Source organism: Ceratotherium simum, chromosome 25 (genome assembly GCF_057802395.1).
Source record: "Ceratotherium simum simum isolate JZ-2026a chromosome 25, ASM5780239v1, whole genome shotgun sequence".
Classification (NCBI taxonomy): domain Eukaryota; kingdom Metazoa; phylum Chordata; class Mammalia; order Perissodactyla; family Rhinocerotidae; genus Ceratotherium; species Ceratotherium simum.
The window spans coordinates 19965145-19984136 of NC_141924.1; the positions used below are offsets into that span (position 1 = coordinate 19965145).

The following is an 18992-nucleotide window of genomic DNA, read 5'->3' on the forward strand; positions in this document are numbered from 1 at the left end:
GGCCCTGTGGCTTGGTGGTTAAGTGCGCGCGCTGCGATGCTGGCGGCCCGGGTTCGGATCCCGGGTGCGCATCGAGGCACCACTTCTCTGTCCAGCCTGAGGCCGAGTCCCACATACAGCAACTAGAAGGATGTGCAGCTGTGACATACAACTATCTACTGGGGCTTTGGGGGCAAAAAATAAATAAAATCTTTAAAAAAAAAAAAAAAAAAGAAAGCACAGTACAAAGCTGTGTATACAGTGTGAGGTCAACTATGTAAAATATATAGTCACGTACTGGCTGCATAACAACGCAAATATGACGATGGTCCCATAAGATGAGTACCATATAGCCTAGGTGTGTAGTAGACTGTATCATCTAGGTTTGTGTAAGTACCCTCTGTGATGTTCACACAATGATGAAATTGCCTAACAACACATTTCTCAGAATGTATCCCTGTCACTAAGTGACGCATGACTGTACTTAGAACAATATTGGCAGCAAATACATAAAACGTTAATAGTTTTTTTCTGGGTTATGAGATGATGTGTGATATTTAAATTATCTATACATTTCTCTATCTTCTAAAATCTGTAACTAGCATGTATTATTTTTTAAATAAAACAAACCTTTGTGATGTTGAAGCAAATATTCTTTTTTAATAAGTTTTATTAAGATATTATTTACATACAGTATTTGACCTTCATTAAGTAGTAGATAATAACAACAATAAACAAACACATAGGGACAGAGATTGGATTGGTGGTTACCAGAGGGGAAGGGGGGAGGGAGGAGGGTGAAAGGGATAAATCAGTACATGTGTGTGGTGATGGGTTGTAATTAGTATTTTGGTGGTGAACATGAGGTAATCTATGCAGAAATAGAAGTACAATGATGTACACCTGAAATTTTTACGGTGTTATAAACCAATGTTACTGCAATAAACAAAAAATAAAAAAAAAAAAGATATTATTCACATACAATTCACCCACTTAAAGTCTCTCATTCAGTATATTCACAACCGCTATTCAGATATCACCATAATCAATTTTAGAACATTTTCGTATCCCCAAGAAGAAACTCTATACCCGTTAGCAGTCATTCCATTTCTCCCCTTCCCCCCAGTCCTAGGAAACCACTGATCTACTTTCTGTGTCTATGATCTGCCTATTCTAGACATTTCATGTAAATGGAATCATACAACGTGTAGTCCTTTGTGACTGCCTTCCTCCACTCAGCGTAATGTTTTCAAGGTAAAGCAAATCACTCTTGCACTTTAGTGTACTCATTTTATTTAGGAATCATGCTACCCGTATTTGTTGTATGGTATAATGTATTTTTTTCTTTACTTCTAGAATTGGTTCCTTCAATTATGAACAACTTGTTGAATCCAGATGCCATTTTCTCAAACAATGAGATGAGCCTGTCGGACATTGAAATCTACGGCTTTGATTATGACTACACCTTGGTGTTTTATTCAAAGCACCTCCACACACTGATATTTAATGCCGCTCGAGACCTTCTCATCAATGAACATCGGGTGAGAGCACGGGGACCTTTCCGTCGTCCTCCCCCGTCCTGTAGACATTTGAAGAACAGCTGTGAGCTGACCTGGTCTCGTGCCTGGCAGATAGACGCCATTTAGTAAAACATTGCTGAATGAATGAGTAGATTTTGTTCCATGCCAAATGACTCTATCTGGAAGATAGTTTTTTTTAAACCGTTTTATTGAGGTACATTGCCATGTGAAAAGCTGTACAGATTTAATGTATACAACTCGATGAGTTTGGGGATAGGTATACACCCGTAAAACCATCACCCCCATCAAGGTTTTAAACTATCCATCACCTCCCAAAGTTTCCTCCTGCCCCCTTTATTATTATTATTGTTGTTTTTGTGTGTGTGTGATAAGAACACTTAATATAAGATCTACTCTCTTAGCAAAAAGTATATAATACAATATTGTTAGCTATAGGTACTGTGCCGTATAATAGATCTCTAGAACTTATTTATCTTGCATAACTGAAACTTTGTACCCAGAAGATAGTTGTTTTTTAAAAAAAATCTTTAGATGTCTCTTTGACAAAAGACTGTCCAATGCATTAGTGGAGATTCAGCTGAGATGTTGGCACGCTTGTTTCTTGCAGAGCAGTGATGTAGTTTCTCCCAGGCCTGATGAAGGGGCAGCCTGTTGAGTTCCTTTTAAAAGGAATTCTTCAAATGATAGGCGGTGTTTTACCCTCATCACTGATTTGAATTGTGTTCTTATGTAAAGATGTTTGAATGTCTTCTGATGCATAGTATTGTCAAGAGCTTATAATAAGGAAGGAAAAAAGAAACACTCAAAATCAAACGTTCTTTTCTCTAGTCTAGTTTGAGTACACATTGCAGGAACCAGGATGAGAAGCATCCTCAGAGGTCATCTGGACTAGTGCCCTTTGTGCCCTTTGTGAACCCTCCCTCCCACCGCCGACCCCAAGCATCCTGAAAAGGGCAGCTCGAATCTCCATCTCAGACTGGAGTGCCTTACTCCTGGAGGCAGTTCTGATTTTTGGGAAATTCTTCCGTGGGTTGAGGAATTCTGCCTTCATATAGCTTTCTCCATTGTTCTCTTTTCTTCATTCCTTCGTTCCAGTTGTGTAAGCAGATGAATTATGCAGCCCCCTGGTGGAGGCCTCTGCAGGCATCTCGACAGAGAGCTAGGGATGTGTAGAGGATACTTGGAACAACTTTCTCTGCCTGAGAGAATCGGAGAAAACAACAGAGAAGGTGCTACTTCATTGGGGTCCAGAAGGAGTTTGTCAGCAAAGGTGGACTGGGGTGGGTGGAGTGGGTGGGTGTTGAGTAACCCAGAAACCCAAATCATGGAAACTCATGTTTTATTCTTGACTGTCCAAGTAATGGCCTGGGTATTGAATAGAGCAGCCATTATGCCCACCAAGACTTCTCTTTTCCTGGGCCGATCATCCTTATTCTTTCAACCATTCTTATTTGTCCTGTTTTCTAGTCTTTTCATCTTCCTGGTCACCCTCCTTTGTGTGTGCTCTGGTTTATCCCTCTCAGATGTGAGGCCCTGAACTGAAGATGTTACTGCAGGTCAGGTCTGACTAGTGCAGAATAGAGGGAGACCATCACCTCTGTGCAGCCAAAGTTTCCATTAGTTTTGGATCCTCACCATTTGATCCAGTATATTTCCTGATCCCCTTAGCTTTTGATTATCAGTGGATTTAATGAGCAACTCATTTTGTCCTTATTCAAAATGCAGAAATGGCATTTGCCAAAAAATAACCTTCTTTTCTGCCACTAAGCCAATGGCCAGCTTTTTTTAGGAATGGCCTCTTTGCTAGATGTAAACTCATCTAGCCACTTTCCATCCAGCTGCATTTCTCCATTTGTTCAGGAGATTCTCTCCTCTTCCAGTTAACCCCTGATCCTTTCCCTTGGCTGTGAGGATAGATGCAGAATAAGAACTAGGTGGTCCTGCCCTTGCTCTCCCATCTGCCAGCCCGCACCATCTCTCCATCACCCTGCTGGGGGTGTTGTGTTGGTGCAGGCATTCTAGTCCCAGGTCGTCTGCAGCGTTTTCTGTGACTCTGATACCACTTATAAAATGAGGGTCATAACACTAACAGCACCGTCTGTTGATTGTCTGCCAGGTGCTGAAAACACAGATTCTAGAGCCTGACCACTGGGGTTCAGATCCTGGCTTTCACCACTTATTTCTTCAGTGATCTTGAGCAACTCACCTAATTTCTCTGGGCCTCAGTTTCCTCCCCAGTGAAATGGGCTCAGTAACAGTACTTACCCCACAATGTTATTGTGATAATTAGATGAGTTAATTTATGAAAACTGCCTGGTGCATAGAAAACACTCAATAAATGTTAGCTATTACTATTATTTCTAATCTGCATGACAACCCTGCAAATAGCTATTGTCTATTTTACAGATGAGGGAACTGAGGCTTATAAAGTGAAGCCGGTAGTTCAAGGCCACAAGACCAGTGGGAGGCAGAACCAGGATTTGAACTTAGATCTGTTTCCAAGGTGCAAATGCTCTCTCATTTATTCCACGTTGCCCCTTGTGGGACTAACAACACCTTTTGTTTCTACTCTATGGGTTTATTGTTCATATGAAAATAAAATATTCACGAAGATAAAAAATTTATGAAATGTGGGGAAAGAGAGATGAAATAGTTCTGGGGAAAAAAGGTGCAATCGTTATAATTAGAAAAGCTTCTAGATTTAAGATCATTGAAATTTCATTCCCGTTATGTCTGTTTGTTGTTTTGATAAAAGAAGTGTGTCATCACACTAATTATATCTGGCATATTAATAGAGTCAATTACGCTTGTGCAGATTTTTCTCCTGCTTTGGATTTGAAAGTAATTCTTCCAAGATGCTGCTGGAAGCATTGAGTTTGGTGCCATTTCTCCTGGCAAGACTAAATGTACTTGTAGAGATGGAAAGGCATCTGCTCTTGAGATGCACAGTCATAGAACAGTAAGTTTGCAATTTAGCATCTTCCCAAAAAGCAAATCTAAAAGTTGCAGCCCTTCTTAATTACTTTTTCTTTTTTTTTTTTTACAAGAACAAATTTTTACAAAAATGGAAATGAAAAATATTGGATGGTAACTGTATCTGTGTTTTCATTTCTTATGTCCACCAAAGGATACAAAGGGAGGGTTAGAATAGTTCCTGTATACATACCCTACACCTAGTTTCCCCTAATGCTAACATTTTACATTATTGTGGTACATTTATTACAACTAAAGCACCAATATTAATAAATTATTATTCACTAAATTCCTTACTTGATTCAGATTTCTTTAGTTTTTATCTAACATCCTTTTCCTGGTCTGGGACCCCTGGTCCGGGACACTACATTGCATTTAATTGTCACGTCTCCTTAGGCTCTTCTTGGCTTTGACAGTTTCTCAGACTTTCCTTGTTTTTGATGACTTGGACAGTTTTGAAGGTTACTCGTTGGGTATATTTTAGGATGCCCGTTTCCTGGGATTTGTCTGATGTTTTTCTCGTGATTAGACTGGGGTAATGGGATTTGGGGAGGAGGACCACAGAGTTGTAAAGTGCCATTCTCACCAGTCATGTCCAGGGTTCATACCATCAACGTGACTTATCACCGATGGTGTTGACCTTGATCATCTGGCTGAGGTAGGGTTTGTCAGGCCTCTCCACTGTAAAGTTACTCTTTTCTCTCTTTCCACGCTGTACTCTTTGGGAGAGCATCACTCTGTGCAGCTGTGCGCTCTCTTCACTCATTCAAAAGGTGTCCTGACTCCATCCACTGCTCACCTCCCCCACTGCCACCATCTGGTCCAAGCCACCATCACTCCCACCTGACGGTACGGTAGCCTCCTGCCTGGTCTCGCTGCTTCTATTCTTGCCCCTTAGTCTGCTCTCCATTTGGCAGCAAGAGAGAATCTTTAAACATTAATCACATCATTCCTGGACTCAGAACCCCTTAAGCTTTGCCATCACACTTGGAATGACAGAGCAGGCCTCCCAGGCCCCCAGCTTCCTCGCAGTCTCTCCTCCCACCTGCCCTCATTCTGCTCCAACCACACCAGCCTCCTTGCTGCTTCTGGAACCACCAAACACGTTCCTACCTCCGGGCCTTTGCACTTGCAAAGGCTTGTGCGTTTCCTCTGCTTGAAAGCATCCTTCTGCCCCCAGGCAGCCTGAGGCCTTGCTCCTCTCCCTCTTTTTTTTTTGGCTGAGGAAGATTCACCCTGAGCTAACATCCACTGCCAATCTTCCTCTTTTTTTTTGTACGTGAGCCGCCACCACAGCATGGCTACTGATAGATGAATGGTGTAGGTCTGTGCCTGGGAACTCAACCCGGGCTGCCGAAGTGGAGCATGCCAAACTTAACCGCTAGGCCACTGGGGCTGGCCCCTCTCTCTCTTTTTCTTTATTTTCAGATCTCTGAACCCTTGTACTACCTTTTCTTCGTAGTACTTATCGCTACGAGGCACTATACTGTGTGTTCCTTTGTTTATTTATTTATGGTCTGCCCCCCACAGCAGAATGGAAGCATCTTAGGGGCAGAGACTGTGTCGGTTTTGTTCGCTGCCATATTCCCAGGCCCTGGCACAAAGTATATGCTCAGTAAACCTCTGACATCTTCATTGAATTCTGCAGTTAAGTGAGAGTATCGTGCTTCATGTGGAATTGCCACTCTGGTGCCGCTCATTTTGCCCAAGCTTCATGTTTTGTGTGGGTTTCTCAGAGCTTGTTTTTATGCCCTTCTGCCCTGCCTTAAATTAGACTTATAATTTAGGCTACTTTAAATATCAAACTGAGACCTCTGCAAAATGGATATATTTATGGGCATCTGGACCTCAGGAACTCAGGCAGTTTTGTAATGTAGAGGTTACTAGCTGGGTCCAGAGCTCTGTAATTAGCCAGGAAGAGGACACACAGCCAAGCTGCAGAACTGTAGGAATTACACATGGGGAGTCCCTGGGGTCTCTGCAGTATTTTAGTATTAACTTGGCTTGAAGCTGAAAGGGACCTTTCTGTAGCATTTTCTAGGGGAAACCTTGCTTTTTCTTTATCCCCACCCACTAGCCTGCCCAGATTGTACCTGGAATTAGAAGAAAATCCAGGTACTCAAGGAAACCAGATTGGGCCTAAACAAAAAGATTTTTTTTTTTTTTTTTGGTGAGGAAGATTAGCCCTGAGCTAACATCCATTGCCAATCCTCCTCTTTTTGCTGAGGAAGATTGGCCCTGGGCTAACATCCGTGCCCATCTTCCTCTACTTTATATGTGGGACACTGCCATAGCATGGCTTAATGAATGGTGTATTGGTCCGCGTCCAGGATCCAAACCTGCGAGCCTTGGGCTGACGAAGCAGAGCACGCAAACTTAACCAGCACGCCACTGGGCTGGCCCCTCAGCAAACTTATTGAACCCCCTGAGGCGTCACCACTAGGTGACAGGCATCTAGTATGGTGGTTCACGGTTGGTTCGGAATTGGTTACAGGCTGGGTAGCTGTGGGCTTGGGTGTGACACGGACCTGGTTTCAAGTATTGACCTGGCCACTGTTATCTTTGTGAACCTGGGCAACTTTGTTGACTCTGCTCCTCAGATTATGCAACAGTAGAACAGGCATGAAGTGCCCTACCTCCTTGCTGGGGTAGTGAGGAGTAGATAAAGTCACTGAAAGTGTCTAGAACAGTGTGTGGAACATGGCCGAGGCTCAGTAAAACACCTCTCTCAAAAATATTTTAAATATCTCCCTCCTGTCGTATCCCTTACTCATTACTCCTGAGTTTAAAAGAGATTCCAGAGATGTGAAGTTCCTTGGCCTCACTTTAATTAGCAGAACCGTGGTACCATGAGTTGGGTTCTGTGTGTGTGTGTGTGTGTGTGTGTGTGAAGTACGTCAGTAAAAATGCAGAATCGTGCACAGTGTGCAGAGTTCTTGGAAACGCCCATGAGTGCAAATGTCATTTAGTGATTTCTTGGCACACGTGGCAGGTGTCAGATAAATGAACCCAAATGTGACATGTCTGTCAGTGCTTCATGGAGCTTGAATTGAAAACTCACCACACGTGGTTCAGCCTGGTGGTTCCGGGAAATGTTCTCACACAGGTGTGACCCTGGCTGTGAAAAGTTAGTGTAGTTATGTGAAGAGATTTCCTGTGTGTCTTAATAGTTGTCTAGGTTTTCACTTAAGCAGTTTACATCATGATTGGAAGATCCTGGTGACATCACCTCTCTAGACTCAGGAATAGGTATTCTGTCCTGCAGGTCTGTGCTCCGAGGGTGGACGGGAGTGGAGAGCAAGGGCAAAGGGCCGAGCCTGACTCCCCGCCCCACCGCGCCCCTGCTTTGTGGCCCAGGCCAGTTGTTTTATCTGGTGTCTCTGATATCCCGTCTGTAAAATGGGCATTGCAGAGCCTGCTGTGCCATAGCAGCAGAATCGGGGCCCGGCTTATCAGTACTGTTGGCGGGATAGCTGGGGTTCTAACTCGGAGATCTGGGGAGGGAGGGAGGGACCTGGATGCCTGGCGCAGTAGATAAGACAGGGCTCGGATTTTTCCATCGTTTGAGGAATGGCTTAATAATTAGGAAACGCCAGGGGAGCTGAGCTGCCTCCAGAAGTCATGTGTGTTCTCAGACAGTGTTGGAGCAGTGACTGGGAGCCACATGCTGAGAAGGGGCCTCTCTGGGACCCAGTGGGAGGAAGGCTGTACCGACAGCTGAGGGGCCCCTCCAGCCCCTGGAGGGTGGGCAGCTGCCAGCTGTCCGGATAAGAAAAGCAGTGAAAGCCAAATGGAGGGGGCATCCCTTTGAAAAGTTTTCACCTTGGGTTTCTTCATGAAACCTGGTAGTGGGGCCATCCAGGGATCTGCTACACTGAGGGGCTCAAAATGTGAGATGAATGGATGGTTGACAACATGTTCGGAAAAGTCGTGCTTCTCACTGAGGGGACCTTCCAGCTCCTTCTCCTCAGCAGCCTTAGACACAGTAGGAGGAAGTGACGTATTGGAGGCAGAAGTGGATGCCTTTCTGGGGTCTCAGGGATCTGGGAGTCTAGGGGCAGAGGGAAGGGAGGGGAGGGGGATTTAAGAGGAGAGAAATTGGAGGGGATGAGGCCCACCTGTGCTTGAGCGGATACGGCTCTGTGGCCAGGAGGTGCTTGGTCTGGAAGCAGAAGGACAAGCTGTGGTCCGTCCCTTCTGACCCAAGCGCGTCAGCCACCTCGGCCTTTGTGCAAGGATCAGATCTGGACACTATCTTGAACTCACTGCTACATTGTTAACTAAAACTGGTTCCTTTCTTCCTTCTTAGTATCCCGTGGAAATCAGGAAGTACGAGTATGACCCAAGTTTTGCAATTCGTGGACTTCATTATGATGTGCAGCGGGTAGGTTTAATTCTCATGTTTTCCTCCAGTGTAACGGTGTTTGGGAATAAAGCGTACTCGGTGCTTTTCTTTGCTGAACACATAAATTGACTGTAAATTATGTTCTTTCAGCCTGCAGAACTGAATTATTCAAAACATCTTTGGATAAAGTCTTTTTCGAGAAACTGTGTATTAGAAAAGCATGACTGCATTTAGCTATTTGGGAGACACTGTTTATTTCCAGGAGTCATTTTTGGTGTTTGGAGGAGGAGCCGGTTGTCATATCCTCTTTGCAGATAGACTGTTTCCTTGATGAGGTGCACAATGCTTTAATCCACAAGCAAACCTTTCAGAAACATGCGGTGTGCTTCTTTGTTACAACAACTTACTGTTGATCAGGTTTACAATGGCACCAGAATTGTCATTAAATATGCACACTGTTGTACGTTATTTACCTGCGCATGTGTTTCTGTTTTTGAAGGCAGTATTGATGAAGATTGATGCTTTTCATTACATCCAGCTGGGAACTGTCTACCGGTAAGAGTAAGAGGAGGTAAATTTAATTCACCCAAAGTAACCAAGTGGTTTTGGGTTTTAAGACCCACTGACTCTTTAGTGATGAGAAGGGCTGTAATGTGTGTTTGTGATTCATTCATTCATTCACTCTTTCCCTCACACCTTCAAGAACATTGGTTGGGGCCTACTACCACGCTAGATGCTAATGGTTTAGCTTATAAGGATGTCCTCAAGGAGCCCAGGGTGTAGATGGGAAGCCACACAGTAAAGCGGTGACTGCAGTTGAGTGACCGAGGCAATGATGGACATGTGCTCAGACCATTAGGGAGCACTCTGGAGGACTCTGAGGGAGGACAGGCTTTCCGGAGGCAAGGGTGGGCCAGCTGAGTGAGGGTCCTGGAGAGGAGGTTTGGGGGGGAATACTGGGATGAGGGAACAGGTTCTTGTTGCCACCATGGTAGTTGATATAGTTTGGATATTAAGAGTTTTTTTCCCTGTTTTTTAGAATTCGTAGAAGCCCTTAGCTCAGTTAGAAATCTTTGTAACTTTGAAAATGAAGAGTTTTTTGCCTTTTCTAGTTCTCAAATTTGGGGGTGGGATTAGGAGTGTCGTTTGTATTTAGATTCATATATTGTATCTTAAAAAAAGATGTGTGCGTGTCTTAGATTCCTCTCTTACAAACTGTTAAAATTAATATGTATATATATATTTTTTATCAAAGTAAAACACACGCACAGTTACAATCAAATAGCATGAAAAATGTCATAGTGGACAACAGTCCTCTGTCCTCCACTCCCCACCGAACGCCTGTAATCTCTTAGATTGTTTTTTTTTGGTATTTTTCTTCCTATTTCTAATCAGTGCTCGTACTTCGATTTCCTTTTTTTTTTTTTGGTGAGGAGGATTTGCCCTGAGCTAACATCTGTTGCCAATCCTCCTCTTTTTGCTGAGGAAGATTGTTGCTGAGCTAACATCTGTGCCCATCTTCCTCTACTTTATATATGGGATGCCACCACAGCATGGCTTGAGGAGCGGTGTGTAGGTCCTTACCAGGGATCTGAACCTGGGAGCCCTGGGCCGCCAAAGCAAACTTAAACCACTGTGCCACCAGGGTGGCCTCTGTCTAGTTCCTAATTTATTAGTTCTGGCCATCGTCCCTGCTATGAGGGATGAGGATTTAGCTCTCTTGCACACGCACTCCCTCCTCCAGCCTCATCCTTCTAACCTCGCCGAGATCTCAGTATCTGGTTATTTCCCCATCCTCGTTTGCATCATGACTCTGCAGGGCTTGTTCATTCTTAAGCCAAGCAGTGCGCTGTGATTGTGTCCTTTCTTGCACAGTGTTTGGTTTTTCTTAGATTTAATAATAACTTCATCTTTTCTTTGCTTAGTTTTCTGTGTAGGTATCTCTAGTTTTTTCTAAATGCTCCCTCACAGATATCAAGCATGTATTTATTTCCCAACAATTCAAATGTTTTAAGTAATCTATCACTTTTTTTTTTTTTTAATTGACTACCCCCTCCTGTGCTAATCTCTAATCTGATTGCGTTTGCCTCTTTCTCTGTTCGCTGGTTACCATCTCCTCCTCTTGCTGCTTTTACTCCCTCGTTTTGCTGGAGCACATCCTCCGGTAGCTTCCTGGTGCCTCCTAGGGCTGAGCCTTTCTGGGGATCTTTGGTGGTTAATCAGTTCTTCTCGTTGGCGTCCCCCTTGCAGGTCCCTGTTCTCAGTGTTGCTAAGTCAGGTGCCTCCTTTTCATCCACTATTTCTCTTCCAAAAATGTGTTGAAATGTCTTGTCTGCCGATGTCTTTTCTCTTATTTCCTTTGACCTTTTAAGCAGTTTATACTTTACTCTTTTACTGTTGCTTTAGTGGTGTTTCAGGAGGAAGAAGAGGTGGTGGTGATGATGAGAATAATAATATTAGTAATACTAAATAGTGGCTGACAGAGTTTGAGTCTTGCAGTGGGACAGGCGTTGCTGTAAGGGTTTTATTTGAGTTAACTCATTTGATCCTCAGAATAACCTGATGAGGTAGATACTATTATTAGTCCCAGAGATGTTAAGTAACTTGTTCAGGGTCACAAAGAAGTAAGTGCCTGAGCTAGAATTTAGACCCAGGCAGTCTGGCTTCAGAGTCTGTGCCCTTGCCCAGCATGCCGTGTGGCCTTTCTGAAGGTACAAGGGTTAACTGGAAGTCCCTCGCCAGATCTTTTGAATCTGTCCTTCCATCCCTGCTTCTACCGCCAGCTCCCTGGCTCAGACACTTACCCCCCCTCTCCCCTGGCTCTTGCGGTTTTCTGTAGTGCATCCCATCCTGGACATTGTTGCTAGACTGACTTACCTAAAGTGTTACCCTCAACAACCCCCTCCTGTCTTCTGAAATCCTAGATGGCTCCCCACTGTCTAGAGAATAGAGCCCAAGCCTCTTAGGTTTTCAGTCAGCCTACTCCAGACCCTTAGCTTCCCCGTTTTCCGTACACAGCTCCTTCACGTCCTGGACTGGTTAAGACTCTTAGTTGCAAGTGACTGAAACCCAGCCCCAACTGGCTTAATCAAGAACACAGTATTGGCTCCCTAGTTGTACAGTCCAGGGACGGTGCCAGTTGCAGGTGTGGCTGGCTCCAGGGGCAAAATTATGTTGTCAGAACCCTTTCCATCTCTTGGCTCTTTTCCTCTCTGGGTTAGCTCACTCTCAGGGAAGCCCCTCCATGTGGTGACCCCTGGCAATACCAAACTTCCGTCCCCCAACCAGGTCGAGAGGAGAGGGACGCTTCTCTTCCCAACAGTTTCAACTAGTCTCAGAGGGAGTGGGTTCTGGGCAGGCGAAAGCAACACATATTCCTTTCTTCTGAGTTCTCCTTTCTCACCGCTTGCCATCTCTTCATGCTGGTGTTCTACCAGGATGCAGTGTTCCTTTCTCTCTGCTTCGTGAAATCCTAGCCCTCCTTCAGGGCCGACTTATGGTGAGGCCTCTCCTCACCCCTTAGCCTGAAGTGGTCTCTCTCTCCTCTTCTGTGGCCACATGATCCTGTGACTCCTAATTGTCTTGTTTTTTCTGTAGATAAATTGTCCCTCGTGTTAAGGAGTATGGACAGGGCTAGAGGAGGAGCCAGTGGAGGCGTTTAAAGGGGAGAAAGTGTTCAGATTTAGGTCCTGGGAAGGTCGCTGTGGCCTCAGGGCTGAGAGAGGAGGGGGTGTGGTGGGCTGAGGGGGCGGGGTTGTGTGTGCGTGGGCTCTGGAGTCACACTTCTGAGGGTGAGCCCAGGCCCCACCGCTCACATGCGGGTGGCTTGAGCAAGCTCTTGACCGTCTCAAAGCCTTGATTTGCCCCTCTGTAAAATGGGCACGATTCCAGTGCCCACCTCAGGTGGCTTGTCCTGAAGACTAAAGCATGCTTGGAACAGTGCCTGAAGCATTATAGGCTCCCCTAACTGTCACTTCTCTTCCTTTTCCCCTCAGAAGGGGGAATGGATGCGCGAATGGCGGGGAAGAAGGCTTCAGTCTCAGTCTCCCCATTTCTGAGACCTGCTGTGGGTCTCCAGTTCCTACGTCAAGCTGGATTTTATGTTTTGGGCTGTGGGAGTGGGTGCTGCTGGGCGGAGGAGGGGGAGGACTGGCTCTCACTGCAGGCCATCTTGTGCCCAGGTTTGAAGTTCTTAATAGGAACCTGGTGAAAAGCCAGGGTTGTTCCTGTCACAGTCACACCAGTGAACTTGGATAGGCTTACTACACACTGGTTACTGTTCTGTGTGTGGGAACTCATGTACTCTTGTCAGTAACGCCAGGAGGTAGGTGCTGTTATCGTTCCTCATTTTCAAAATGACACTGAGACCCAAAGAGGTTAAATTGTCCAGGTAATACCCCTAGTAATTAAGGGAGCTGGGATTTGAACCCCGGGCCTACTCGTTCAGATCTGTGCTCCTAACCTTTATATTTTTCATAACCACACAGGGCAGTGTAGAGTGGTTTTCATTTTGATTCCAGCGCTGGCATGGGCTGCATTGCAGCGTGGCCGACAGTGCGCCCGTCCTGGCGGTTCTGGGTGGTGCTCCCCCTGCAGGAGCTGCCTCCTGTGGATTCAGCCGACTGATTTCATCGGTGCTCTGAGCCGACGTTTGGTTACTTGGGCCTTAAAGATGCAGCTTGTGCGTCCACGTGCCTGTGAATGTGTCTTAGAGGTGGCAGTGGCTTCCGAAGGACTGGGCAGAGCCTAGTGCGCGGGCAGAAAAATAACTCAGCCAGCAGCAGGATTCTCTTACTTCTTCTGTTTCTTTCTAAGTGTTAGAGCCTTAGGAGTGTGCACAGCTGACTGCTGCTACTTTAGCAAGAGCTGTTTTCCAAGGTTACTGTCTAGAATGATCTGGTTTAGTCCCAGTGTCTTATCTGGTATCTGGAGCAAAGATAAAGGGAAGTATAGTGCCTCTTTTCTTTTCACAGTAGTTGTAACAAGTTAATCAAGATCAGAGGCAAAATATTAATGAATCCCCTTGGATATTTTTAAAAGTAATATGAGGGTGGAGAATGGAGGAAAGAGGCTGAAGTTATATTTTCATTAAAGTTATATATCAAACAAAAATGATACTTTATATGTATTTTGATATTGGCCAAGTGATTTTGTATGATAAGCAGCCTGTTTGTATTAGTAACTAAAATTCTTACTGGATTGTTTATCCTCCCACGGTGGCCCAGTGTGGAGTCTCCATCGTTCATTCTCTGGTTTCCTTGTCATTGGTGTCTGTTTCTCAGGCGCCTTCTCTAGAGAAGGGGGTTGAGGAGCAGACATCTCCCTTCAGAACACTCTAGAGTGGGCGATCCGGGGGAGGAACCGTGAGACCGCTGAATCCCAGGTGAAAACACCTGGTGGCAGAGGCTAGGGTGAATCCAGACCTCTCTGACTCCAGAATTCATTTCCCCCCGTGTGGAGGAGCTGGTTCTTTTGTGGATTCAGCTGCAGCTCCCGGAGGCAGGGAGATGGCGGATGTTACCTTAGCTTTTTACGGATGGAGAAATTGGCCTTCACTGTCACAGCATTTGGGGTCATCCCTCTCGGAGGTGGTGCCCAGGTTTCCTGCCTTGTGTCACGGGGTTTAGTCCACCCGAGCCACATGCATGACTTTTTCTCCTTCAGCATTGATCTTCTGATGGTAGAGTATCAGAGGGCAGCAGGATCTTGGAGATAGAACCAGCCTTTCTTTCCCTAATGTATTAAGAACATTAAAAAACACCCAGCCCACCCAAAGCAAGTCGTTAGGAGGTGTTGTACCGTGTTGAGGGAGGCAGTGTGACCTAGTGGTTGAAGAGCCTGGGCCATACAACCAGAAAGCCTGGGATCCAGTCCTCACCCACCACTTTCTACTTTGGTGACCTTGGGCAGGGTACATGACCTTTCTGTGCCTCAGTTGCCTCTGCTGAAAAATGAGAAGAATAATAGTGCCCCCTCCTAGGAATGCTGAGAATTAAGTGAATGACTATGTGGAGTTCATATCTGGCATACAGTAGATGCCGTGTAGTGTTAGCTATTATTTTTCCTCCTCTTATTGCCAATAGAATAGTAGCAGTAGTAATAGTAGTAGCATCTTGCCTGTTATTTGTAGCAATTACTGGTGGCACATCTCACCTGCTTGTGATAACAGCGTCTTGCACCTCGGTTGAAAAGTCCCAGCAGTTGCCAGAGGTCTGAAAATCATTGCCGTCTCTAGTTGAGCTCTTTAACTGCACTGCCTGTGATTTTTCCAGAGGCCTCAGCGTTGTCCCTGATGAAGAAGTCATTGAAATGTACGAGGGGTCCCATGTGCCTTTGGAGCAGATGAGCGACTTTTATGGAAAGGTAATGAGAAATGCTTTATTTATTTAAAGTAGCTTGTCTTTTTCCTTCTTGAAACATGGTCTCATAGATTGAGGATCTTGAACTGCTGGACTCTGACCGCGCATATAAGGGAATTTGGGGTTGTGTTTTGAGAGAGATCCGTATGTTAGAGTCACCCCTGGTTCTTGCACGATTCTCCCTTCTTAGCCTCTTCCGTCCTACCTGATGAAGGCTCTTTACACCTTCTTTGTGCCTACCCCTGTTTGCCCCCGCCTCCCTGGATGTGTCCCCACTTTCTGGATTAAGTCACTAGCTGTCACCCCCCCGGAAACTGAGAGCAGCAAGTTACCCTCCTGAAGGATAAACTGCTTTTCTAACTTTTGTAGTTCTCTTTGCTCTCGAGACTTTTGCTTCTTGTCTTCTTAGATGCACTCTCTTACTTGCGTTGTCAAAATACGGTGGCAGGTGCCCGGTCACCTGGTAAACTTAGTGTTATGAATCGCAGGCATTCAGAGAAATGCCCTTTTTCAAGCTGACATATGGGCTGTGTGGGTGCTCCAGTTCAGGGGAGTTACGTGGCTTTTTATGCCATTCCAGGGGCGATAATCTGCTTGCCAGCTTTCCTCTGCGATGAGGGTGTGAGCTGGAAGTTGGACGGGGCACCAAGGAGAGTGGAAGGGGAAGGGCGGTTAGACTTTTGGGGGAAATCGGGGCATGTCTTGGATTTCCCGATTGTGCTTAGAGTGTGGCGTCAGCTCTGCCGTGAACCATAAAAAACAAGGTGAATATTTTTACTTTCTTATCGTTAAATTTTTTTGTCTTGTGGAGTGGGATCCAGCAGTTGACGACCAGAATCCCCCTCGGTAAGTGCAAAGTCTAGCTCTGCTGTGGTGTCAGCCTCCGTTTCTAAAGCCTTCCCCCCTGCCTGCAGAGTTCTCACGGAAACACCATGAAGCAGTTCATGGACATCTTCTCCCTGCCAGAGATGACCCTCCTGTCCTGTGTGAACGAGTACTTTCTGAAGAACAACATCGACTATGAGCCTGTGCACCTGTACAAAGATGTCAAGGTGGTGTTGACAGTGAGGGATAACGATGCCGCATCCCTTTCAGCTTCTCAGCAGAAGTAGCAGAATCGTTAGCCTCCTTTGTAGGTCAGGTGTTTGAAACAGTCCTTCCCAGGGGATCTCTGTTATTTGCAATTTAACTCTGAAAATTGTAAGAAAGATGTTATGTGAGGAGAATTGGAAATCAGTCAAATTTGTTGTTACAAGGAGAAGGTGCTCATATTGTTTATCTGGATTTCTAATTCTTTCTGACCAAAGGCCAGGGCCAGTTTACCCGGCCCGAGGGGTGAGTGGTGGCTGAGGTCCAGCCTGTGCCCAGCTCACCCCTGCGCCTGCCCTCGGGGAGGGGTGACTCCTCATACAAGGGTGGCGTTCATGGCACAGGCTGCAGGCCCAGGCTGCAGGCTCAGGGGACTGCAGTTGCCCAGAGGGGGCGCCTTTTTCTCTTGCACACAAAGGTTGCGTACAGGCTTTCCCAGGCCCTGCAAAAGCTGTGCAAAAATCCAATCAGAGAGGAGTGTAGACAAACATAAACATTTATATGCATATATACACACATCATTTATATAACTTTTTATATATTTTAGTTTATATTCACATTCACATGTTTATATATATATTCTTTAAGCTGTCTAAACTTTTCTCAGTACTTAAAAATATGTGTATATATTACTTATTTAATGTATATTTCTTTCTTTTTTCTTTTCTTTTTTTTTTCTTTTTTTTTTACTGAGGAAGATTCGCCCTGAGCTAACATCTGTTGCCAATCTTCCTCTTGTTTTGCTTGAGGAAGATTAGCCCTGAGCTAACATCTGTGCCGGTCTTCCTCTATTTTGTATGTGGGTCTCTGCCACAGCATGGTTGATGAGTGGTGTAGGTCCATGCCCGGGATCTGAACCCGCGAACCCAGGCCATCAAAGTGGAGCGCGCTGAACCACTACGCCACGGGGCCAGTCCCAATATATATTTATTTCTAATATAAATTTCTAAGCATGTATTTAGAAATACATATTTGTTTATTTATAATTTATTTAAATATGTATTTTTAAGGATCCATATTTATATACTATAATGTTTTTATTTTATGTTTATGGGTAACTTAAAATTTTGATACCCTGAAACATGGGTTTTGGGAAGGTAAAGGATGATTATACTTTTTTAATATCAGTGTCGTGTTATTTGAACTAAATTTAAATATTTAGTTTCTATTTTCCTTTTTGTGCACAGAAATACTTCATCTTTAAGAATCTTTAAGAATCACTTGTAGTTATGTAACCCTTTGCATTCATGAGGAGAGGTGTTTATTTGAAAATTCAGTTTTTGCTATAAATATTACAGCCACCACTGGTAAACACTTATGTAGAGTATACCATGTCCCAGGCACTGGTTTTTCTGAGTGCTTTATGCATATTAACTAATTAAGTCCTCACAAAAATGCCTTGAGGTAGGTACTATTATTACCACCCTCATTTTACAGGTGAAGAAATTGAGGCACAGAGAGGTTGAGTAGCTTGCCTAAGATCACACAGCTAGTAAGTTGCAGAGTCTGGATGTCAAGCCAGGAAGTGTGGCTCTGGCTTGCTCTTAACCACTGCCTTCTGCTGATGTGAAGTTGAAACAAGCCCAGGCTGGAAGGTATTCGAGGTTGAGTTCACAGTCCAGAGGTGCTCACTCTTGGCAGGAATCTCCTACCAATTTTCTAAGGCTTATAGCCCAGTTTTGTCTGAAGCCCAGTCCCCTGCTACAGGCTCCAGAAGGTTTCTATGTGCCTCCAGGAGTGCCACCTATGTAGTAGACCTGCGTAGTGCCACCTGAGAGTGGGGTTGTGCTCTGATACCTGCCAGGTATCAGGCTGCCACACCCCTGGGCTTCAAAGGGATTGGCTGCCCCCTCTTCCTGGTGTCTGCCGTCTGGACCACGTCTCGGCCTGAGTTACGATCTCTGACAGTTCCTCGCCTCATTGGTAGCACTGGAGAGAGGAGGATCCTGTCATTTGTCTCTGCCTCTTTTTTCTAGATTACAGAACCTACTGTTGGGGTGTAGGGAAGGATGCCAAGATGAAAAGAGCAATAATTCCCTTTGTTCAGATGACCTGGAATCATTTGTTCATGATACTGCATATAAATTTCTATTTATCATCTGGAACTTTATTCAGAATTGTTCACGAAAATTACCTCCTCCGAGTGACCCTTTTGAAAATTGCATTGGAAACCGCCACTATCACCATGGAAACTTAAGTTTTCCCTAAGGGGCTGCCTATGCGAAATGGACCAGAATTTAGATTTCCTTTAGTGCTTGCCTTGCCAGGCTTCTTGAGACAGACATCACCAATGCCATTTCAGGCTGTCTCAGCGATACCTTCCCTGATTAAAAACGTCTCTCTTGACAGGACTCAATTCGAGACGTGCACATCAAAGGAATCATGTACAGAGCGATCGAAGCCGATATTGGTATGTACTCGACATTATGGGGAAGATCGGTTCAGCCTTTCCCTTTGCTATGCGACCCTGCAGGTGTCTTGTCTTCATTCCAGGGACTGAGGAGGGGCTGCAGTACACTTCTGAGTGCAGGGCGAGGACCTCGCGTCCTTGCGTCTCAGGCGTCTCCTCCTCTTTGTCTTAATCCTGACTCAAAAGGAGATTCCACCTAGACCGAGGAGGCGGGGTCTTGGTTACTGATGCACTGGGCCCTGCTAGACCACCCCGAACCAAGCTCCCTTAAGGCTTTTCTTCCCCCAAGTGCCCTG

General features: G+C 45.2%; 1 protein-coding gene across 3 annotated transcripts in view; it reads left to right on the forward strand.

The window, feature by feature from the left end:
* The window catches only part of NT5DC3 (5'-nucleotidase domain containing 3), a 61916-nt gene that overhangs the window by 20273 nt on the left and 22651 nt on the right, over nt 1-18992 (forward strand). For all 3 annotated transcript variants that reach the window (XM_087449024.1, XM_087449023.1, XM_087449025.1), the window contains exons 2-7: nt 1336-1520; nt 8803-8877; nt 9338-9393; nt 15111-15201; nt 16112-16249; nt 18636-18696. In XM_087449024.1, coding sequence (XP_087305150.1) covers nt 1336-1520; nt 8803-8877; nt 9338-9393; nt 15111-15201; nt 16112-16249; nt 18636-18696 — 606 coding nt within the window. The remainder of the gene's footprint in view (nt 1-1335; nt 1521-8802; nt 8878-9337; nt 9394-15110; nt 15202-16111; nt 16250-18635; nt 18697-18992) is intronic.